Source organism: Pyrus communis, chromosome 13 (assembly GCF_963583255.1).
Source record: "Pyrus communis chromosome 13, drPyrComm1.1, whole genome shotgun sequence".
Taxonomy (NCBI): Eukaryota; Viridiplantae; Streptophyta; class Magnoliopsida; order Rosales; family Rosaceae; genus Pyrus; species Pyrus communis.
In genome coordinates, this window is record NC_084815.1 from 16,271,267 (window position 1) to 16,293,757 (window position 22,491).

At 37.7% G+C, this 22,491-nt stretch overlaps 1 protein-coding gene and 1 pseudogene across 1 annotated transcript; both read right to left on the reverse strand.

Moving 5' to 3' along the window:
* Window positions 1-2,921: 2,921 nt before the first annotated feature.
* Window positions 2,922-3,474, reverse strand: LOC137712256 (dirigent protein 5-like; annotated as a pseudogene).
* A 13,112-nt stretch (window positions 3,475-16,586) lies between these two features.
* LOC137712924 (cation/H(+) antiporter 18-like) lies at window positions 16,587-20,527 on the reverse strand. The gene is made up of 4 exons (XM_068452127.1): window positions 20,389-20,527; window positions 19,606-19,847; window positions 18,093-19,094; window positions 16,587-18,012 (listed from the first exon to the last, which is right to left on the reverse strand). The coding sequence occupies exons 2-4, from the start codon at window positions 19,804-19,806 to the stop codon at window positions 16,813-16,815; spliced, it is 2,403 nt and encodes an 800-aa protein (XP_068308228.1). The 5' UTR covers window positions 19,807-19,847; window positions 20,389-20,527; the 3' UTR covers window positions 16,587-16,812.
* Between the last annotated feature and the right edge of the window lie 1,964 nt (window positions 20,528-22,491).

Here is a 22,491-nt window from a genome sequence, read left to right on the forward strand (position 1 = left end):
GACCAAAAATAAATAAAAAAATACTCCTAGAAAAAAACTTATATGACATCGGTATACTATCATTGTGATATATCATATGCTAACAAAATAAATACATTAAATTTCGATCCAAATATTTTTAATTTAATGTCATAATGGCAAACAAATTATATTGTTATTATTATGCATTTTGAGTAGACCTGGCAATTCCTGACATGATCCGATAACTCGACATAATATTATACGAAATTAGTAGGTATTCGGGTCGACACGATAACGAATCAGGTCGTTATCGAGTAACCCAATAAATACCTGTTAAGATAACGGATTGGTTCAGGTATACACATGGGTAACACGATACACGATAAGTAAAATATTAATTTTATAATTTTATAACCCCAAAAAAATACTATAATAATTATATATATTAATTTAACAATTTTATACCCTTAAAAACTATATATATATTAAATTAAATTTAAAAAATTGGTGACCATTGGATTGGCTGAGATTTAATCTCAGCAATCCATTGTGCATTAGGTTGGAGGCTATCCTTCTCTTGATGGCAATAGATCAAGCCAAAGTTCCAATACAATTTCCTCATGATGATCGATGAAAATTGAGGATTTTGTAAAAGGAATAACATGCAAGCTTTGAGTTCCATTGGCAAAGTTTAAACTTTTGAGAAAGGCTTTACAATCTTGAAAACAAAAACTCTTTCATTTTGCATATTCTTGCACATTTAATATTTTGTAATAGACTAGTAGTATATGGATTTTTTTTTATTATTATTAGGCTCTTATTTTCGAGTGTAGATGTAGTACTTAAACAACAAATGTGTTTTAATGTTTTGAAGTAATATTTATGTGGCAATGTGTGGTATGTGCAAATTTTAAGGACCTGTTAAGATAACGGTTGTGACATGACATGACATGACCCGTTAAGATAACAGATGTTACACAAAAACGACGCAAACATGACAAACACGATCCATTTACCAGGCCTAATTTTGAGGGACTAAATTAAATCCAACAACGATGTTTTTACTTCAAACAAGTGATTCGTGGACCAATCACTTGAATGGAGTTTTTATCAATAAAAGCCAAAATTTAACACTCAACTTCATGAATGTCATTTTTTATAAAGGCTTTCAAAAATAGCATAAAACCCACTTAAATAGACCTAAATACCCTCAAAATTGAAACCAAATAACAAAACTTATTAGATAAAAATTTAGGAAAAATGAGAGACCACTATATCAGGGTGTTCCCAACCAATACCAATGAAATCAAAGATCTTCTTAGTATAACTGAAATCTTGAAGGCTACTGCCAATTTCAATCAAGTAAACATCCTAAACAGCAAGAACCTAAAGCATCTCTTCTTCAAAGCCCTTCCATTCCACACCTACAATACACATCAACCTTCCCAGTAAACAGGCGGGAACACCCGCATGGCTCTGTTCTTTTCTCAACCATTTTCATCCCCTCAAAAAGAGAAATTATTCGAAATATTAAAAAATAATTAACAAAATATGAACAAAATTTTGCATCCATGCTAATTTTTGGGTACTTGTACTTTTCCTTCTTCCCACAATATCTAGAGGCCCATTGTGCTCCTTCCCATTCCCAATCCCTACACCCTCTCCTCTTCCCTCTCTTTTTTTCTATCTGTTGATTTAACAGAAAGAACCTAAAGCATACATCATAGACAACAAGAACCTGAAGCATCTTTGCTTGATTGAAATTGTCAGTCGCCTTTAAGATTTCCTTTATACTAAGATCCTTGATTTCATTGATATTGGCTGGGAACATTATGAAATAGTGGTCTCTCATTTTTCCTAAATTCTAATTTAATAGGGTTTTGTTATTTGGTTTTAATTTTGAGGGTATTTAGGTCGATTGAAGTGGTTTTTCTGCTACATTTGAAAGATTTTATAAAAAAGAATGACATTTATGAAATTAGGTGTTAAATTGATTATTATTGATAAATACCCACTTGAATGTGCTTGCACCAACTAGATGCTTTTCCAAAATAAAAAAAAATTAAAAAAAAAAATTAAAAAAAAAAAATTATATATATATATATATATATATATAATGATTTATACCATCGCTTCTAAATTTTTATATCAAACATATAGCGTGCTTTTAATATTAAATTCAAAACCATAAGAATGAATTATATTCACTATTTGCACTATAAGCATGAAGTGAATACTCCGAATATGATGGTGATACAATGGAATGCACTGCTAACTCCTAAAACAAGGGATTTCGGCCGAAGAAAGAACTCTCGGCCTTGGATTCTAAAATCTGAAAACAATGTTATGCTTTTTGCAGTGAGTTCAAAATGGTTCGGCTGCCCAGGCACAAAATATAACCCGGTAACACCTTATTTCGTCAAGAAAGCTATTAAAGTGACATCGTTTGGCAAAATAATGAAAATCTCTTTCACATGCCTTTTTAATGCTCATGGGGGCATTTATAATCCCTTCTATCTAACATTTTATGATATATTTCTTAGTAATTTGGCCTGAATTCTTTATGGATTGGAAATCTCTCACCCAAACGTAGTCGTCCAGGAATTAGAATAGCTTAAATCCAAACTACATGTATATGTACTTTCTGAGGTATTTTGCTATCCTAGCTAGCTGCCTACATATATATAAAGTTTTGTCCTCTCTGTTCCGCCCTTCATACTTATTTTGATTCCAATGATCATAGCACACTCGCAAATAACCATCCTTGGTCCTCTTTTATTAGTGAAATTAGAACAGAAGTGCAGGCCACACTTATAAAGAAAAGAAAATTAAGAATAATTACAATCGAATCTTATCTCTCTTTTTTATTCTTTGCATGCGTACAGCAACTCTCTCAATTGTCTTACACGTTATATAGTGAGAGGGCATTATGTATAAGAATTTCTCAAATTTTAGCGTAATTAATTACATTCACACAATTTGTTGTCCGTCTGGAGACGAAAATAATATTAACCCTGCTGACTATCAGTCTGAATGTGGCAATCCTTCGAGCCACGAAGAAGTCTCCAGTCCTTCCAACGACGGAAAGATCCCTAGTTTTTTCCTTCATCAAATCTGCGCCCATAATATTCAATGTACCTTTGTATTCACACGAGTTGAACACCTCCTTAAAGTCGTAAAACTAGAAGCCTTGAGCCTTTGCAACGGGTGGTGACAGAAGCATGTCGCCGTTTGTCCGGGGATCGTTAAATACAACTAGCATACCAAACCAAAGTTTATGATGCCAAGGTTGGTTGCATTTGCAACGGCAGCAGCTGTTGCATTCGTGCCACCAAATATAATGTCGTGGTAAAACAGCACTAGCCTCTTGCATGGTTTTTGCGCTTGGAATTTTGGGGGTTTGGTGGCCAAAATAGATGGGAATATAACGAAGACAAGCAAAAGGACAGCTTTTTTTCTGCAAAAGTTGTCATTGTTATTAATTGCAAATTGAATGAAGAAATCGTTGGCCATAATTAACTCTTGTGTTGTACTTATATATATATATATATATATATATATATATTGCCCATCAATATATACATATATAGATATAGGGTGAACTACTAATTTAGTATTTGAATTATCACTTCAGTGAAAATTAGATCCCTAAACTTTTTTTTTTTTTTTTTTTTTTTTTTTTTAGAAAAATCAGTCATTGAATTATAAAAATCTGCCAATTACATCCCCACTATTATTTTTGAAGCTACTATTTCCGTCAATTTAAGTCTCGTTACTTGTATATGATACATATTGGAGGGTAGATTAGTAGTTTTTCATAAATAAAAGAAATAGTGTATGGAGTTAACTTTGGAGGGTAAATTAGTAGTTTTATTATAAGATAATGATATTTGAACTTTATTTATTGATATAATGATATTTGAACTTTATTTATTGATCATCTTGTTGACAACCTTTTTAATAGATGTAGACAGCACTCATGTACCATTTATGACACACCCCGACCCGGTATGTCCACTAGGACTCCGAATCAAGCCGTGCTGGCCAACACCTAGAAGGTGACGAAGCCATAAAGTGTAGTGATGTGAAAAATGTAAACAAATTTAAACCTAAAACTGCCTAAATAAAAGAGTGCGCTGGTCAGCGGGAATGAACCCATTTCACACGTGGCGACAGAGCATAAGTACAGTACAATAAAATAGGGTGAGAATTATACCATCGATGGTAATCTTCTACACTAAGATTTGCCAATAATCGTCGTCGGTACAAAAACTCTGCTACTAGAACCAAAGGCCTCGTGCTATATGAAGGTGGGCATGTACATATAAGGCACATCACCCCATCTCTGTTGATCGATGTGGGATGTTACAATCCACCCCCCTTAGGGCCCGACGTCCTCGTCTTGAAACCCATTGACCAAAAGTCAACTGTCAATCAAAGGTCGACGGTAGGGTCCACAACCCTACGTAACTCAATCCAGAAGATCCGCACCTCAGATTTCTGATCATTAACTTCCAAAGATCCACATTATGTTTCTAGAACGTCCTTGGGGATGTGTTTTGTGTAAGTTACACGTTCTATCGATAAGAATTATGAGACGTGATTTGATAATTGTTTCTAGGCGTCGATCGTTCTAGACTCCTTGATATTCATGCTAGGGAATTGTAACGCGGACGCCTGGTGAGTGGGTAATTTCTTTTTTCCGTATGTGTGTGTGTATATATATATATATGATTGATAGTTTCCACAAATGCTTTTGAATTGATTCATGCACTTCATGCCATGATTAAATTATGTTATGAGAAATGTTGCATTGTTGTGAAATACCAAGATGATCCTGCGGGATGCGCAAGTAAGTTCATGTAAGTTTATTATGTTGATAGGAATTATTGCATCATTATGGCATCCTTATACTCATATAGTTTGCTCATCATTGCTACACCCCGGTGTTAGTGCTCCCGCCCCGGGCTAGGGCCAGCCTTCACGTGATTGTTCACCTCCTGCACCGTACGTTCACCTTGGATCCAAGTTAGGTGTTAGCCTATCGTACATGTCACGTTAGGCGACTCCGACACTTAGGTGACCCGCGCATAGCGCCGACGTTCGCGTGATCGTAACACTAGAGCGTATATTATTACACACATAGCCTGTCGTACAGGTCACATTAAGTGACTCCGACTCGTGTGCTAGCATAGATTGATGAGTCATAGGTGCAGTCGTACATGTCACATTAGGTGACTCCAACTTGCATGCTAGTATAAATTATTGAGCACATGATTATATTCATATTGTCATTGAGATATTCTGTTGTGGCATATTTCTATATCTATTGTTGGCATGCATTTGATTTCCTACTTATACGTAGTACGATTTTCTGGAAACTATACTTGTTTCACAATAAGGGGTTACAATGTTTTCAGAAAGGTTTTTATAAAACATTATTTTCAAGCCCACTCACCCTTGTTTTTCGCCCCTCCAGGTTCTAGTAGCGGAGTTTTCATATCGACGAGGATTATTGGCAAACCTTGGTGTAGATGATTACCATCAATGGTATAATTCTCAGCCTATTTTACTGTATTGTACTTATGCTCTGTCGTCACGTGTGAAATTAGTTCATTCCCGCTCACTAGCGCAATCTTATTGTTACACCCCACCCCTGATTTTAAAAATAGTTTTGGGTTTTTTTTGTGTGTGCCCGTGGGGCCCTCTTTCCTTTTCGGTCTGCCCTACTCGACCCTCTTTCTTATCTTTTCCTTTGGACCCATGAGCTCGCTCTTTCCCTCTCTCACAACTCTTTCATTTCCCTCTTACTCTCTCTCACTCTCACCCGTGTTCTCCGTCCCTGCACACCCTCATCTCCCTCATTATCAATCACCACAACAACAACAAAACACTATCACCAATACCCCTACGAACTAAGATTCAAAGAAAGAACACCATATACCCTTCTCTTCCTTTCGGTCGATACTGTTCATCATCTTCTCCGTCATGTTTCGTATTTTTCTGACGTTGGTAAGGGTTAGATGAAGCTTGCTTTAAGTTGTGTATACATTTGAATCGCAAAAAATAGTTCGGAGTAACTTTTCCAAATTTTCCGGCAAGCACTGCCCCTTTCGAGGCAATTTCCGGCCAAACCACAGTGAGTTAGCCGGTGTGCAAGGTATTAATCTCAACACGAATTCTTGTATTTCAACCAAATTGTGACAATTCAAACAGAGAAAGGTTTGCACAACTGCTTCGAATGACACCAAATCCGAAAGTCATGACATCCAAATGATGTCATGACTAACACACTACTACAGTGACAGAAGATCCTAAGTATGCTCTGAACAAACCATGCTTTATACCATTTTGTCACATCCCAATCTCGGCTTCGCTGTAGCACGATATTGTCCGCTTTGGGCCCTGGCCACACCCTCACAGTTTTTGTTTCTAGGAACTCACACGAGAACTTCCCAGTGGGTCACCCATCCTAAGAATGCTCTCGCTTGAACTCGCTTAACTTCAAAGTTCTGATGAAACCTGAAGCCAGTGAGTTCCCAATAGGTCTCATGTTAGGGAATATACATATAAGGCTTATATGATCCACTCCCCTAGACGATGTGGGATGTTACAACATAAACAATGATTTCTATTTTTGCATATTTACCTTCCTTCACTGGTTTGTTTCTCAATGTGAACTGGCTCATACCGGAACATTTTACTAAAAAAAAAAAAAAAAACAATTGTTCTCGGCATGGTTTCTCACTTAACTAGATATCTTGTACTCTAGATTTAATGGACTTGTTTTGATCCTCAAATTCTTGAGTGTTCTTTTAGCCTTCTCTACATGGTTTCTCACTCAATCAGGGAAGAATTCACAATCAATCGATTTAGCGAAAGTGTGCGCCCAATTCTTATCGTTTCGGACATAAATGTTAGGAGTATAACCTTTTCACAAGCTTACCATAATTACCAGAAAGAGCTTCATGTAGGTGTGAGATTAAGCCGTCTTCGTCTTTTTGTAAGAAATTGGTGAAGATTGTAATGCAAGTGATCAGCTGATTGCATCACTATCTTCACGCTGAATTGAATGGTCACCACTCATTATTTTGCTACAATTCATAACCATCATATTGTACTCTGGTAGACCTTTTCGATGATGTGATGTGTTCGCCTCAACCCAGCTTTCCACTACCTCGCACCAGGATCATTCGGTTCGCAAGCACGTGGGCATGAAGTTTGAGCAGTCTTTTAGTAAGAGTTGGATGAAGGTTTTAGTACAGAAGGTCAGCGGATTGTATCACTATCTTACAATAATTCATAGGCATCACATCGGTTCTTTTCCAATGTTATGTGTTTGTCTCAATGCATCTTTCCACTGCTTCATGTCTGAACCTTGTTGTGAGTATGTGGATGTCGAAATGCTTCTAGCAGATCTATTTGGTGCACTCTGGAATGGCACCATAGCATGGTCGAGGTAAGAATCGGATAATCTTTACACTTCTCTGAAAATGTGTGTACTCTCTTTTGTTTTTAGGTTGATCACTTGCGATTCCTCCTTCTTTCCATCAACTTTGACCTTGTTTGACTAGAAACCTACTACCAAACAAAAATGGAGAGGTGAATTGAGCACCAGAACAGCTCCCAAGAGAAACTGTTTGTTAAGGAAGATGACTTCTCGTTTTTTTACTTGAGTTTGCTATTAAAATGGTAGCCACTTCTCTTGAATCCCAAGGTATAGTTTTCAAATGGGTTCTATATAGGTAAACAGTGGAGTAGTTGGTCACATTGGGAAGAACTGAGGAAGATAGGGTGCTTGGTACTAGATGGAGTTGGTACGCCAACGGTTTTTATTTGATTCGGTTTGAAGATGGCACTTTTTGTGACACGGTACGAGAGTTTTCTATAGGCAACATTGATTGGTAGAGGAGTATTGTGAATTGGTATTCGGAGGATCGCATTTACGACGTGTGAAATTATGCACCCTTAGGAAATTACTGCTTACTTATCGAGACAACAAATGTGTGATCGATATCGCGGATGGCCAACTGTGGTATCGATAACTTATTCGTTGGGTTCGTTAAGTAAGTGGCAGGAAGATTCGTCTTCAGCAGTTATTACGGATTCGTTATTGTTGGGAATTGACCCAAAAACACATAAGTTCTCGGAGTACGTGACGTTCCTATGCTTGGTATGCTTGGGCGAGACCCACTCTCATTTTTCAGTTTTGGTTTTCAGTATAAGTATTTTAACTTCCTTTATTTTAGTTTTTTTTTTTTTGACATTACAAATGTTTTGGGGGAAATTATTTCCATTTTCGATGTTAATTTATGTACGAGTTTTCGATTTATATGTTACTACGTATCTATTTTGACGTTATCGTATTTTGCGTACTTATTTTTGACCTTACGTCAATATATGTTTTCAGCTTTATATCTTTATAAAGTATGTTTCTACTTTTACACTAATGGGGAAAGAAAGTATGAGCTTGAAGGCACGAAAGATGGAATCATTGCAACCCGATCATGACAGGATGGCATTTTCCCTTTTGTGCAACCGCTCTAACTTGATTTATTCATTACGTACATATTTATATATTATTATTCTTCCTATTTTCGAGTATTCCAGTTTAATAAGTGATTTTAAATTTCGAGGACGAAATTCTTTTAACGAGAGTAGATTGTTGCACCCCACCCCTGATTTTAAAAATAGTTTTGGGTTTTTATTTAAAAAAATTATTTTTTGAGTCTTAATGTGTGTGTCTGTGGGGCCCTCTTTCCTTTTTGGTCTCCCCTACTCAACCCCCTTTCTTCTCTTTTCCTTTGGACCTGTGAGCTCTCTCTCTCCCTCTCTCACAACTCTCTCATTTCCCCTTCGCTCTCTCTCCCTCTCACCCATGTTCTCCCTCCCTACACACCCTCATCTCCCTCATCATCAATCACCACAACAACAACAAAACAACATCAGCATCACCCCTGCGAACTAAGACTCAAAGAAAGAACACCACATACCCTTCTCTTCCTTTCGGCATGTACTGTTCATTATCTTCTCCATCGTGTTTCGTATTTTCCAACGTTGGTAAGCTTCTAAAAACCCTTGGGATATGTTTTAGGGTTAGATCGAAGCTTGTTTTAAGTTGTGTATACATTTGAATTGCAGAAAATAGCTCGGAGTAGCTTTTCTAAATTTTCCTACAAGCACCGCCCATTTCAAGGCAATTTCCGGCCAAACCACGGCTAGTTGGCTGGCATGCAATGTATCAATCTCTTCGTCTCGCTGAGTACTACAACTTTACTCTTCGTTTCACCCAATTTCGTTGAGTATCAAAGAAGTTATGGGCGTTTGAAGTTTGCCCAGAAACCGGCCAAAACCTTGTCTTGGAAATGGGTTAACCCAACCCATTAACCCAAGGTCCAACCCAATTACCCAAGCCCAAGTCTGAAATCCAAACCCAGGCCTTTGGGCTAGATCACTAAGCCCAAGCCCATTTCTTTTTAGTTTTGTTTTATTTTTTTTTATTCCTATTTAATTCTAAAGGCCCTTGGGCCGTAGTGAAATCGGGCTTTAGGACCATTACCCATTAAACCTGAAACCCTTTTTAATTATTTAAATTAAAGGCCTTTGGGCTGTTTCAATTAGAGCCTTAGGCCAGTTAACTCTAAACCCATTTATTTAAAACCCCAAAACCCTTTTATAGTAGGCTAGGCTTAAAGCCCAAACCTTTTAAACTCTTGGACCTAAACCCTTTAGGCCCAACTCGGTCCAACCCAAAACCCTTGATCCGGATCCATTGACTTTGACCCGGTCAATGGTCATCGTTGACTTTGACTTTGATTGGTCAACAATCAACGGTCAACGTTGACTTTGACCATTGATTTTGCGGGTTTTCGTCTGGAACCCTTCCTAGCCTAATGTCGACGTCTTGAACCTGTTTCCAATGTTCGTTTTCCCAAATTAAATCGTTTGAGTAGAGTTTGACTAAATGTACCCTTTATGTGCTTAGGTGCATATATTGTGACGTTTCTGTTTTCGCTAACAACGCAACTTTTCGACGGCGAAGTACTATGAGTGGACCCTTTCTAAAAATGCATGTTTTGATTGTAGAAATGCATACATGAAAAGCATGCTTTGATGACTATGTTTTATGAAACGTTTTATGAGATAACATGCTTACTGAGGCTAGTTTGAATTATTACTATTTTTCCTATAACCCGTGTTCTTATAGAATTTATGATGAATGACTATATGATATTTAGAACATGTTTAGAACACCTCTTTATAGTATAGATGATGGATGACTTTATACTATGAAGTTGCTTTTCAATATATGTATGTTCAATGGTTTTGTACTTACCTAGTGGTCCTTATTTCGCTATGGGACGTAGGGATAGTTTCTGGTCCGTCCCTGGCGACGGTTTGGTGTTGGCATAAGGCCTTGAGTGTGTTTCCTTTGGCTATTAGCACAGGGACAGGGAGCTGGCATGGGGCTTGGAGTGTATTTTCCTCTGACTGTCTGCTCAGAGATGAGGAGCCGGCATGGGGCATGGGGGTTATCGAACATTCACTAGTGATAATGATATATATATATATATATATATATATATATATATATATATATATAAATTATGATTTGAGACATTGCACGGCATGCTAGATTTCGGAAAACCTATGTTTATCATGATATATGTGTTGTCATAAAACCTAGGGGTTACATTGATAACTGTTTTATTTTATATATATATATATATATATATATATATATATCAACTTGGTCTACTTATGTTTGTTTTGCGCCCTCTTCAGGACTTAGAATCGAGGCATACAATCCCGACGTCAAGGCACTTCCGCATTGGCATCTTCAAGTCTTCTCAGTGTAGGATCCATCCTTTGTTTCATTCAATTTTATATTATTTCTTTTAGTATTCTAGTTAGTTCTATGCTCTGAACACGTTCCTTAAATGCATATTCATTATTCTTTTATATTTATAAGCCTTATCTACCCCTTGTTTTCAGCATTTGCACTCAATAAATGGTTTTCGTCACCCTCGGGTGTTGGCCAACACATGCTTATCCTAGTATTCGGGGAATATCGTGATCGAGTCATGTCAGATTGGTATCAGAGCCAATCCCTAGCCGGAAGTGTGCCGACGAGGGCGTCGAGCCCCTAAAGGGGATGGATTGTAACATCCCACATTGCCTAGGGGAATGGATCCTGTAAGCCTTATATGTATTTCCCCATCTCTACCTAGCATAAGGCCTTTTGGGAACTCATTGGCTTCGAGTTCCATCGGAACTCCGAAGTTAAGCAAGTTCGGGCGAGAGCATTCCTAGGATAGGTGACCCACTGGGGAGTTCTTGTATGAGTTCCCAGAAACAAAAACCATGAGGGCGTGGCTGAGGCCTAAAGTGGACAATATTATGCTACGGCGGAGCCGAGACTGGGATGTGACACTTATATTTAGACACTTTTAGGTTTAAATTTATTCACATTTTCCACATCACTACACTTTATGACTTTATTACCTTTCAGGTGTCTGCCAGTACGACTCAATTGAAAGTCTAGTGGACATACCGGGTCGGGGTGTGTCAATTTCCTAATGAAGAAATTAGGTTTTCATCCCTATTTTTGCTACTCCATTGATTAAGACCTATTCCTTTTCAATTTATGATCGAGGTCCTTAGTTATTAATAAACGTCATTAATTATTTCAATAATAAAATATTTTTTATTTCTAAATATATTTGTTTAATGTTAGAAATGTTACATTTGGTATATATATATATTTATGGCTAATTTTTTTAATCATATGTTTTTATCTTCACTTTGTACCCATTTTTAATTTGTACCATTTTTTTTTAAGCTTTAATTTGTACCCATATATTAATTTCATTTTGTGCCCATATTTTTTAAAGTTTTATTTGTATTTGTACCCATTTTTAATTTGCTAAATGTACCCCTGCTAATTATATGTATTTATTTTATGTTCTAAAATATATCAATAGTTATTTTTTAAAATATGGTAATAATTATGTGGGAACATTATTTTCTTGCTATAATTTTGTGAAAAACAATATTACTCTAATATTTATTTTAAGTATTTATTATATTTTAAAAATATTATTTGAATTTGTTTAAATTTCATAATTTGTGAGACATTAAACGTCACATCCCGCGCACGCCTCTGCCGTAGCATGATATTGTCCACTTTGGGCCCCAACCACGCCCTCACAATTTTGTTTCTAGGAACTCACACGAGAACTTCCCAGTGGATCACTCATCCTGAGGACTCACACACCCGAACTTGCTTAACTTTGGAGTTCCAATGAACTCCGAAGCCAGTGAACGCGCAAAAAGCCTCGTGCTAAAGGAGGTGGGCATGTACATATAAGGCATAGAGGATCCACTCCCCTGGGCGACGTGGGATCTAACAATCTCACCCCTTTGGGGGCCCAATGTCCTCGTCGTCACACTTCTGGCCAGGGATTGGCTCTGATACCAAATTGTCACATCCCAACCCGGGCTCCACCACATCCCGGACACGCTCCGCCATAGCATAATATTGTCTGCTTTGGGCCCCGAACATACCCTCACGGTTTTATTTTTAGGAACTTACACGAGAACTTTCCAGTGGGTCACCTATCCTGGGAATCTCGCCCGAACTTGCTTAAACTAGTGAGCTCCCAAAATGCCTCGTGCTAAAAGAGGTGGGCATGTACATATAAGGCATAGAGGATCCACTCCCCTGGGCGATGTGGGATCTAACAAACTCACCCCCTTGGGGCCCAACGTCTTCATCGTCACACTTCCGGCCAGGGATTGACTCTGATACCAAATTGTCACATCCCAACCCAGGCTCCACCACATCCCGGACACGCTCCACCGTAGCATAATATTGTCTGCTTTGGGCCCTGAATATACCTTCACAGTTTTGTTTCTAGGAACTTACACGAGAACTTTCCAGTGGGTCACCCATCTTGAGAATCTCGCTCGAACTTGCTTAAGCTAGTGACCTCCCAAAAGGCCTCGTGCTAAAGGAGGTGGGCATGTACATATAAGGCATAGAGGATCCACTCCCCTAGGTGATGTGGGATCTAACATTAAATGCATGAGTTAAATCTCTTAAATAATGTTTAAGGACCTCAATCAAAATATTTAAGCAAACAAGGTTTCAATCTAACAATTAGGTTGATTAGGGACCAGAACCAAAATGATTCTTAGGACACTTTGGATGCGGTCCTTAGCTATGAATATTCTTTTACTGAAACCTTGGTGGTTTTCAATTTTTGATTGAAGTCCCTGAAATTAATGTGATAATTTATTTCTATGTATGTTACTATATTTTTTAAATTAAAAATTGAAATTTATAATTGTTTATATTAATGAGATTTTAAATAAAAAACTATAGTTTGTGGGATTAAAAATATTAAAATATAAATATACTAATGTGTGTGTGTGTGTGTGTGTGTGTGTGTGTAAACATGGGTACATTCATCAAAATTAACCAAACAATTATTGTACCAAAACATGGGCACATTCTTCAAAATAAAAAAAAAATAAAAAAAATAAAAAAAATAAAAAAAATAAAAAAAATAAAAAAAGATATTAGGCTTGATAACGTGAGTAAATTTTTTCAATTAAACTTGACATGGATACATTCTCAAATCAAAGAAAAAAGAATTTGCCCATATAAGTTTAAAAATGGATTAGAAAAAAATTGAATAGATTTTATATAAAAAAAAGGGGTACATTTTACATATAACATGTCACATCCCGGTCCGGAGATACCAATTTGTCACATCCCGGCCCGGGGCGGATCACTTCCCGGGCCCGCTTCACCACCGTAGCACGATATTGTCCGCTTTGGGCTTACCATTCCCTCACGGTTTTGTTTCTGGGAACTCACACGAGAACTTCCCAATAGGTCACGTATCCTGGGAATGCTCTAGCCCCCTTCTCGCTTAACTTCGGAGTTCCTACGGAACCCGAAGGCAGTGAGCTCCCAAAAGGCCTCGTGCTAGGTAGGGATGGGAATACACATTTAAGGATCACTCCCCTGGGCGATGTGGGATGTCACAATCCACCCCCCCTTAGGGGCCCGACGTCCTCGTTGGCACACATGCGACCAGGGTTAGGCTCTGATACCAAATCCTGGGCGGATCACTTCCCGTGCCGGGATGTGACATAACAAATTGGTATCTTTAAGAATGAGTACATTTTAAGATTAAAAATTTGAAAAAATTACATGAATGGGTACATATAAGATTAAAAAAATTGAAAACATTTTTTTAAAAAGCTAATGGGTACAAACTTGTTCTAATTTTATTTATTTATTTTAGAAATGTTTTGAATTGAAAATTAGTTAGGAGTTTAATAAAGGTGTGTGTCACATCCCGGCTTGGGGTCCACCACATCCCAGGCCTGCTCCAGCATTGTAGCACGATAATGTCCGCTTTGGGCCCCGACTACGCCCTCACGGTTTTGTTTCTGGGAACTCACACGAGAACTTCCCAGTGGGTCATCCATCCTAGGATTGCTCTCGCGCGAACTTTCTTAATTTCAGAGTTCCTATAGAACCCGAAGCCAGTGAGCCCCCAAAAGGTCTTGTGCTAGGTAGAGGTGAGAATATACATATAATGCTTACATGATCCACTCCCCTAGACGATGTGGGATGTTACAATCCATCCCCTTTAGGGGCCCGACATCCTCGTCGGCACACTTCCAGCCATTGATTGGCTCTGATACCAATTTGTCACATCCCGGCCCAGGGTCCACCACATCTCGGGCCTGCTTTACCACCGTAGCATGATATTGTCCGCTTTGGTCCCCGACTACGCCCTCACGGTTTTGTTTCTGAGAACTCACACGAGAACTTCCTAGTTGGTCACCCATCCTAGGATTACTCTCGCGCGAACTCGCTTAACTTCGGAGTTCCTACGGAACACGAGGCCAGTGAGCTCCCAAAAGGCCTCGTGCTAGGTAGAGATGGGAATATAAATATAATGCTTACAAGATCCATTCCCCTGAACGATGTGGGATGTTACAGTGTGAATATTAAAATTCTAAATCAATTATTAATTTTTATTTTAAAAAATTATGTAACTGACATGTAAATTCATTATTACACTAATGCTAGGGACTTGGATCAAAATCTGAAAACTAATAAGGTTTTAGTCAATGAACATTAGTAGCTATGGACCGGATAATAATTTTTCTGTTTTTAAATTATATTTTTTTGAGGGGCAAGAATGAAAGAGCCTCAGTAAGGGGGTAATTTGAGGGGTTAAATTAATACACAGTTTGAAGTTGTGTTTTTGTTTTTAATTTTTTTGTTGTGTTGTGTAAATAATCAACCGAGAAATAAAACTTTTCTTTTGTGAAAAAAATAAATAAATAAAGCAATTAAGTATATGATAAAATGCTTCTAAATGATGCTCTCTTATAATCCACCATATAAAAAAAATCTTAATATACTATTTTAGTACAACGAAGATGATTCTCTTCTATAATAACTGTGTAGTTAGTAGACAAAGGATTAGAAATACAGGAGCACTCAACTTCTCAGCTCGCTTATAATAAATTCCTTCAACCTTGACTGCAAAAATACAAGACTTGCCAAGAATGAATTCCGACTGCAGTTCCTTCTGATGTGAAGAACAGTTCTGCTGAGATTTATAGGAACCCTTTGTCACGGTATGGTGAGGTCCTGGGTTGAAGCTCTTTGTCCTCAATTTTATCATTTGTCGCATTCACTAGCAGGGTTCGAAGAAGGGTGTAAGCTAGCTTGATATACATTATCAATGTTGGATCACACTACCGGTAGGGGCGACCCTGAAATTCTCGGGGCCCAAGTGAAACTTCGAAAGGGGGCCTCTTGGTTCTCAAGTCCTCTAATATGTTGCAAATTCATATATTTTATTTTGTTCGGTAATTAATTGTAAAAATCTATTATTATGTCATATATTTTATTTTGTTCGGTAATTAATTGTAAAAATCAAAGACTCTGACAAGAATATAATCAAAGATAAACTTGATAAATATATTTGTCCTGTGTTTCTAGCCGTAAAAGTACTAATTAAATTCATATAATCAAGTTTTTCTGCCAATCTTTATTATTTCATTGATAAACCGTATGATCCAACAAAAAATTTAGTCATAGAATTACTCTAAAAAGTTACAGAAATTCATAGTTTCGATTGGATTACCTCATTTGCTATCCTCAAAACCTTGTGAGCTGATATGGAGAATTTGAAAAAGAGAAAAAAATAATAATAATAATTGTAGGAAAATGTTCAAGGATGGGAGTCTGGGACGTAGGATATTCATATGTCAACTTTTGAAAGGAAGCCAAGCAAAGAAATATGGTTTTGAAAAAAGAGGAGAAACCTTGTGGCATAAGACATCAACAATATTTTTGGGGCCCTTCTAAATCGGAGGCCCTAGGTGGTTGCATCTTCTTGCTCCTCTCAGGGGTGGCTCTAACTGCCGGTGAGTTGAAGAGGGAAGGGGTGCGTTCGAGGATAAACTCGGAATTTTGAAAGGGGTTATATTGAGCAGTGGGGGTTATCAATAGAGTTCCCCTAAATTCAAATGACTAGTATTTGATGATCTACTATATTACATCGAGCTTTTTACCAACAAACAGATAAAATGGAGACAATTTATTCTTGAAAAGGACTTAAATATTAATATGTGAATTACCATGAAGATAATGAAACTGTAACAAAGACTTCGCGACAACTAAATTCCCTGACTTTGTAGGACACTACTATGATTATTAGATGAGAGCCTAAACTTCGAATGCTTGGAACATTAACTTGCACAGAAATCTGAAGGTCACTCAAGACATTCGAAATCCACCTAGGCCGATTCTCAGTCTCTTTCAGGTGACTCTTCCTCCATCTCCGAGGGCAAATCCAACGATACCTGACCATTGTACTGTTGCACCACCAAGACGGACGCTGATGTAGAGAAATCTGGTGAAATTAACAAACTCCCAACTGGACCAAGTTCCGGGCACTCACTCCTCCTATTTAAAGCTAAGGCTACTTCACCATCAGGTGTTCGCCCCACCAGAAACAGATGGCACCGGCCTATCTCGCGAACCACAGAAATTGTCTGTGCCTCATTTCTGACTGCCTTCTCTTCGTATGTCACAGAGTCATCCTTAGCGATTTTCTGCTTGAACTCAGTAAGGAATTCCTCATCTACTGATCCCACTTTGGTTCTAGCATTGCCATCAATATTAATTCTAGATATCTCCCCCGCAAGCTCGGGTTCCACTAGGAAGCGAATGACCATTAAACTGATGCCGGGGTGCTCAGCCATACGAGCACCATAGGCAAGGGCTTCACGGTCATCACGACCCCCAAAGAAGAGAACTGTGATGAAATAAGAAACGTTACTTGCAGCAATGTGGGTAGCTCCACCAAGACCACGATCGACCAGAATTCCAACTGAGCAAGGTGCATACTGAAGAACCCTCTGGTTAACAAAGCGAAAGTCATTTCGGGTAGTCTCTAGTGTACCATCTAGCCTCTGGTGCTTATGGAATGGAAGAATTATGATTGCAGCTCTTTTGCTCTCAGCAGTGGCACAAATGTCCTCGTGCATATCAGATGTTGAAGATATTTCAGTCATTGGCCTGATGGACACCCGGCTCAGCTGTTGGTATGCCTCAAATGCCACAACCACGTTGTCAGAATTTGATTGCTGGCCCTTATTCCAGAAGGGTAACCCGTTTCTTCTTGCCCTGTGTACCATTAATATAGCTGATGACCTCTCAGAGAGCTCCTTGAGGTGCATTGCATAGACACAAAGGCCTTCGCGCTTGTTTGTGCCTCGTGAGGCCTCAAGCAGATTTATTATGGATGGAATGTTTCTTGCACTATGAAAACAGGCCAAGATCCTTAGTTGAGTTTTCGTATTTTTCCTTTCAATTGTCTTATGCTTGTAATCAGCCATTCTTCCCCTTTTCGTTGGCTTATAAACAGCAACGACAAGAGGCGTGGTGATAAATGTGGTAAACAGAGCCATTAGAACCATAATGGCAAAAGTCTGGTCATTCAAGACCTGCGAAACATAAACAAATGATACAATTTAAACGGTTATTTGATATAAAACAGACAATGATAGAAGAATTAATATTTTACCTTTCTGTCTTTACCAATATTGAGGACAATGAGTTCCACCAAGCCTTTACTGTTCATCAGGAACCCTAGAGCTAAAGCCTCGCGGACGGGCAATTTGCAGGAAAGAGATACCATAATCGTCCCAAAAATCTTCCCAAAACAGGCAGTAAATATGACCAAAACCAAAAGACCCCACGACTGAAGCCCCTGAATTGTAGCAACATTAGTCTTCAGTCCACTGGACACAAAATACAACGGTAGAAAAAGACCAGACACGAGATCTTCTACTTTTTCCACAAGAGCACCTGCATATGGCCCCTCTTTCGGTACAAGAACTCCGACCACAAAAGCACCAAACATGGCATGAATTCCAATTGTATCAGTAATAAAACCAGCAGCCAGAACAACAGTTAGTGTAGCGCATACGTAGATCTCGTCAACAGGTTCACCTTCTTGACATCGTTGAGACATCCATTTGAAGATTGGAGGAACAATGAGAATTGCACAAATAACGAACGCACACCCGGACAAGAAGACCCATAGTGGAACAAGGGGAGATTGGTTATTGCCAGATAGGGCAACAGCAAGAGCCAGTAGAATCCAGGCGGCCACATCATTAACTGCTGCAGCCGACATAGCCATTCTTCCAATGTCAGTAGTCAAGAGTTTCAACTCAGCCAGAATACGAGCCAAAACAGGGAAAGCAGTAATTGAAAGGGCCACACCCATGAACACAAGAAATGCAGTAGCATCCACCCCTTTGGCTATGGTTTCTCGGAGGACAAATGATGAACCTATTCCTAATGCAAATGGGAGGGTTATTCCTGCTACGGCAATGGCAAGGGCTTGCTTTCCAGTCTGACGAATGGATTTAGGATCTATCTCTAGCCCTGCAAGGAACAGAAAGAATAGGAGACCGAGGTTTGCTAAGGTGTCCAACACAGTGATACTCTTTGGTGGAAATATTGCCTGGAGATAACTTTTGTTCCGCCCCAGAGCCGATGGCCCGAGTAGGATTCCTCCCTGTCAAACCAGAAAAGTCATTCAACCTCGGATGTATCACAATCAGCGTGGTGTTCTGTTTTAGGTTCAGTTAAATGCAAATACATCTATTAACCCTCAAACAACATACTCCTGTCTGGAAAAAAATCTTCGTTCCAATATGCCTAAACATCATGTCCACATTTTCAACAGCACAAAGAAGAAACAAATAAGAATATCTGTATCGATCCTAAACATATCTGCATATCCACGAAATCATTTAAATTGAAAACGAAACAAAATAAATATTTTTCAGAAACATTGTGCTACTTTTTGCTAGACTACAGTTCAACGCCCCCTAAATTTCAAAGTAAAGAATCTTAACGGCCAACAAACATCAAACACACACAAATTTAACATCGAAGGTCCAAAAGCTCTTCTCTTTGGAATTGGTCCCAGGATGTAAGACCTAGTGTATATACAGCAATGTGATCATAGACAAAACTAACTACCCTTCGATTAAATTTCTGGACAAAAAAATAAATGAACTTACAACAATCTCCGCAATGACTCGTGGCTGTCTCAATGGCTTCAGAAGATAGGCAAGGCCCCGAGTGACTATAACTACAATACATATCTGCAAAATAACGAGAGGCAGTGCAAAATGTAAAGGACTGTCCCCCTGGAACGCACCGTTTGATGTGGCCTTCATTGGAGGCGGACATGTATGCCCCACTGAAGCATTGGAAGCCATGAAAGTCAACGAACAAAAAACCGAAAATTCAAGTTCCTTATCTGCCAAAAGAAACCCAAATCAGAATTCAAATTCCGGAATTACTAGCAAATATATGAGTTAGAAGCGAAGGACATCTCCACTACACTAATCCTTCAAATATACATACATCCAACACAAATATGTCCAACAAAAGAGCATTTACTTAATTGGACAACATATCATGCCCCAAAAGCCAAATTAAAACGGTTTATTTTTCTTTTGGGTCACTATTCCAAATCAAATAGTAAGGTTCAAGAGTGAAAGAAGAAAAGAAATAGTCCAATCCAATTGGAAATTTTGATCAAAATCCGCGGTTTGCAGAGAGGGTTGGGATAAAAGAGTCCCAATCCTGATCAAAGTCAATAAATTTAAATGGAATTTGGAAACCACAGTCAATAAATTAGCAAACAGCTTTCTAATCAATGACAGTAACCCATGTGAGATTTCAGGAAAAAGAATTCAACCTTACAACTTAATCACATACTTCACAAAAACCAATAAAAAATTTTGCAAAACAAAACATGTTTCGATTCCAGACCATAAGAGAGATGACAAATTTACCTGTTTATTGGGTCAGCAGGTTCAAATATGAATCCCCACCTCGGTTCGGTGGAAACAGTGCTTTTCAGGAATGGCTCTGAATTGTAAGTGTAGTCAGCGCCTGAACTTGGAGATTGTGCCACCAGCTTTTAAATAAGAATTGACTGAGAGAGGGAGAGAGAGAGGTAATGACAGGTGGGATTAACAAGATCTGACTTTCCCCACCTCATTTTTTTTTTCTTTTTTCTTTTTTAATATAACGTATACTAAGGGGATGAGAGGAGTGAGCTAAGATAATGTGTTCAAATTTACTTTTGATGAGAATTGAACATAAGACCTTTCATATACAAGTGAAGACAAATATTATTATATCGTAGTACTAAGTGGCGACTTTCTCCCTTTTTATAATAAAACATAATAAATTCAGAACTTCGTATATCATTTATTTATGATAGTTTGTCAATTTTATTTTATTTTATTTTATTTTTTTGGTGTTTAAGTTCGAATTCACCACTAGAGCCACGGCCTGATCTATTTTTGATAGGGGTGTGTGGACTTCTCACACACTATTTGCTAATTTATGTTCACTGATCTTCTTCAATTCATCCGATCCGACGGCCGAAAATTAAAAAAGTGTGTGAGAAGTAAAAAGGGATGTGTGGATATCACACCCCTTTTGATATATATGAGACCTCAGATTTGATTTACAAATTTGGCGAGTTCGGTTTTTTTTTTTTTTTGAACAAACGACATTATTTACATTAATAGAAAGGGGATGAGGTTAGCCTTATAATAGGCTAACAATAATGTGGTTCAAATTCGCCTTTGACAAGAATAGAACCTAAAACCTCCCACTAATAAGTGAAAATGAATGTCACTAGACCGTAGTACTAAGTGGCTTGGCAAGTTTATTACAAAATTATTATGAGTAACTCATTGTAAGACCTAAACGAACTTTTAAGACCCTTAAAGTGAAATAGTGTAACCAATTATCAACTCTGTAATTAGTGATTTTTTTTTTTGAACAATGATATATTCACGCTAAAAAACTAGTTGTTAAATATTAATAAATATAGAAGATTTTACCATTGAAAATGGTCTTTTTCTTCAAACAACAGAGTTCTAAATTCAACCCTTCATATCTCTTGTAGAATTTTGTTTGTAAAATAAAAATTGGGACGGATTTGTGGTACCAGTTTATTTTGGTAGTGTCATCGACCCACTCATTTTTACTTCTTACATAATTCTCTCAATTTTCTACTGTCCGATCGAATGAACTGAATATGATCAAACCAAAAATTAACAAGGGTGTATGGGTTGGGAAAATGGATGTGTAAATAACACTACACCTTTTTTATACAACTTTTGGCACACATTTTTGTAGAGCCCACTTCGTATTGTATTTCAACGATCTAAACCGTCTATCTTTTAAGTCTTCTTTCAAAGATTATATCTACCATGTCTACCAAAAATCACCCAAATCTGAAAACCATATTACTATTAGATTAAGGGTTTAGGGTGTTTTTGTAGAACCATACTTGTTAATTTTCTTCACTACAAATGAATGCCTTAATAGTTTTGAACTTGTCTAATTTTTTTGTAAGGCTTTTTAGCCAAAATAGTCCCCGAGATTTTCATAATACATAATTTTGGTCTCTGAGACTTAAAATCAATAAAAGTGGGTCCTGAGATTGTCCACCATCCATTATTTTGGTTCTTCCATTAAAAAACTTCGTTAAGTGGTCCTTGAGCTTTTTAATGGAATGACCAAAATGATAGATGGTGAACAATCTCAGGAACCAAAGTGATGTGTTATGCAAATTTCAGGGACCAAAATTATGTGTTATGCAAATCTCAAGACCAAAGTTATGTATTATACGCTCAACTTAACGTAGTTTTTTAACAAAATGACCAAAATAATGGATGATGGACAATGTCAGGGACCACTTCTATTGATTTTTAAATCTCAGAGACCAAAGTTATGTGTTATGCAAATCTCAGGAACCATTTTGACTAAAAAACTTTTTTTATAATGACAATCTATAAATAATATTCTAAAAGATAGATATATCAGATGTCAAAATATATTATAGACTAAGCTCCACAAAAACGTAAGTAAAAAAA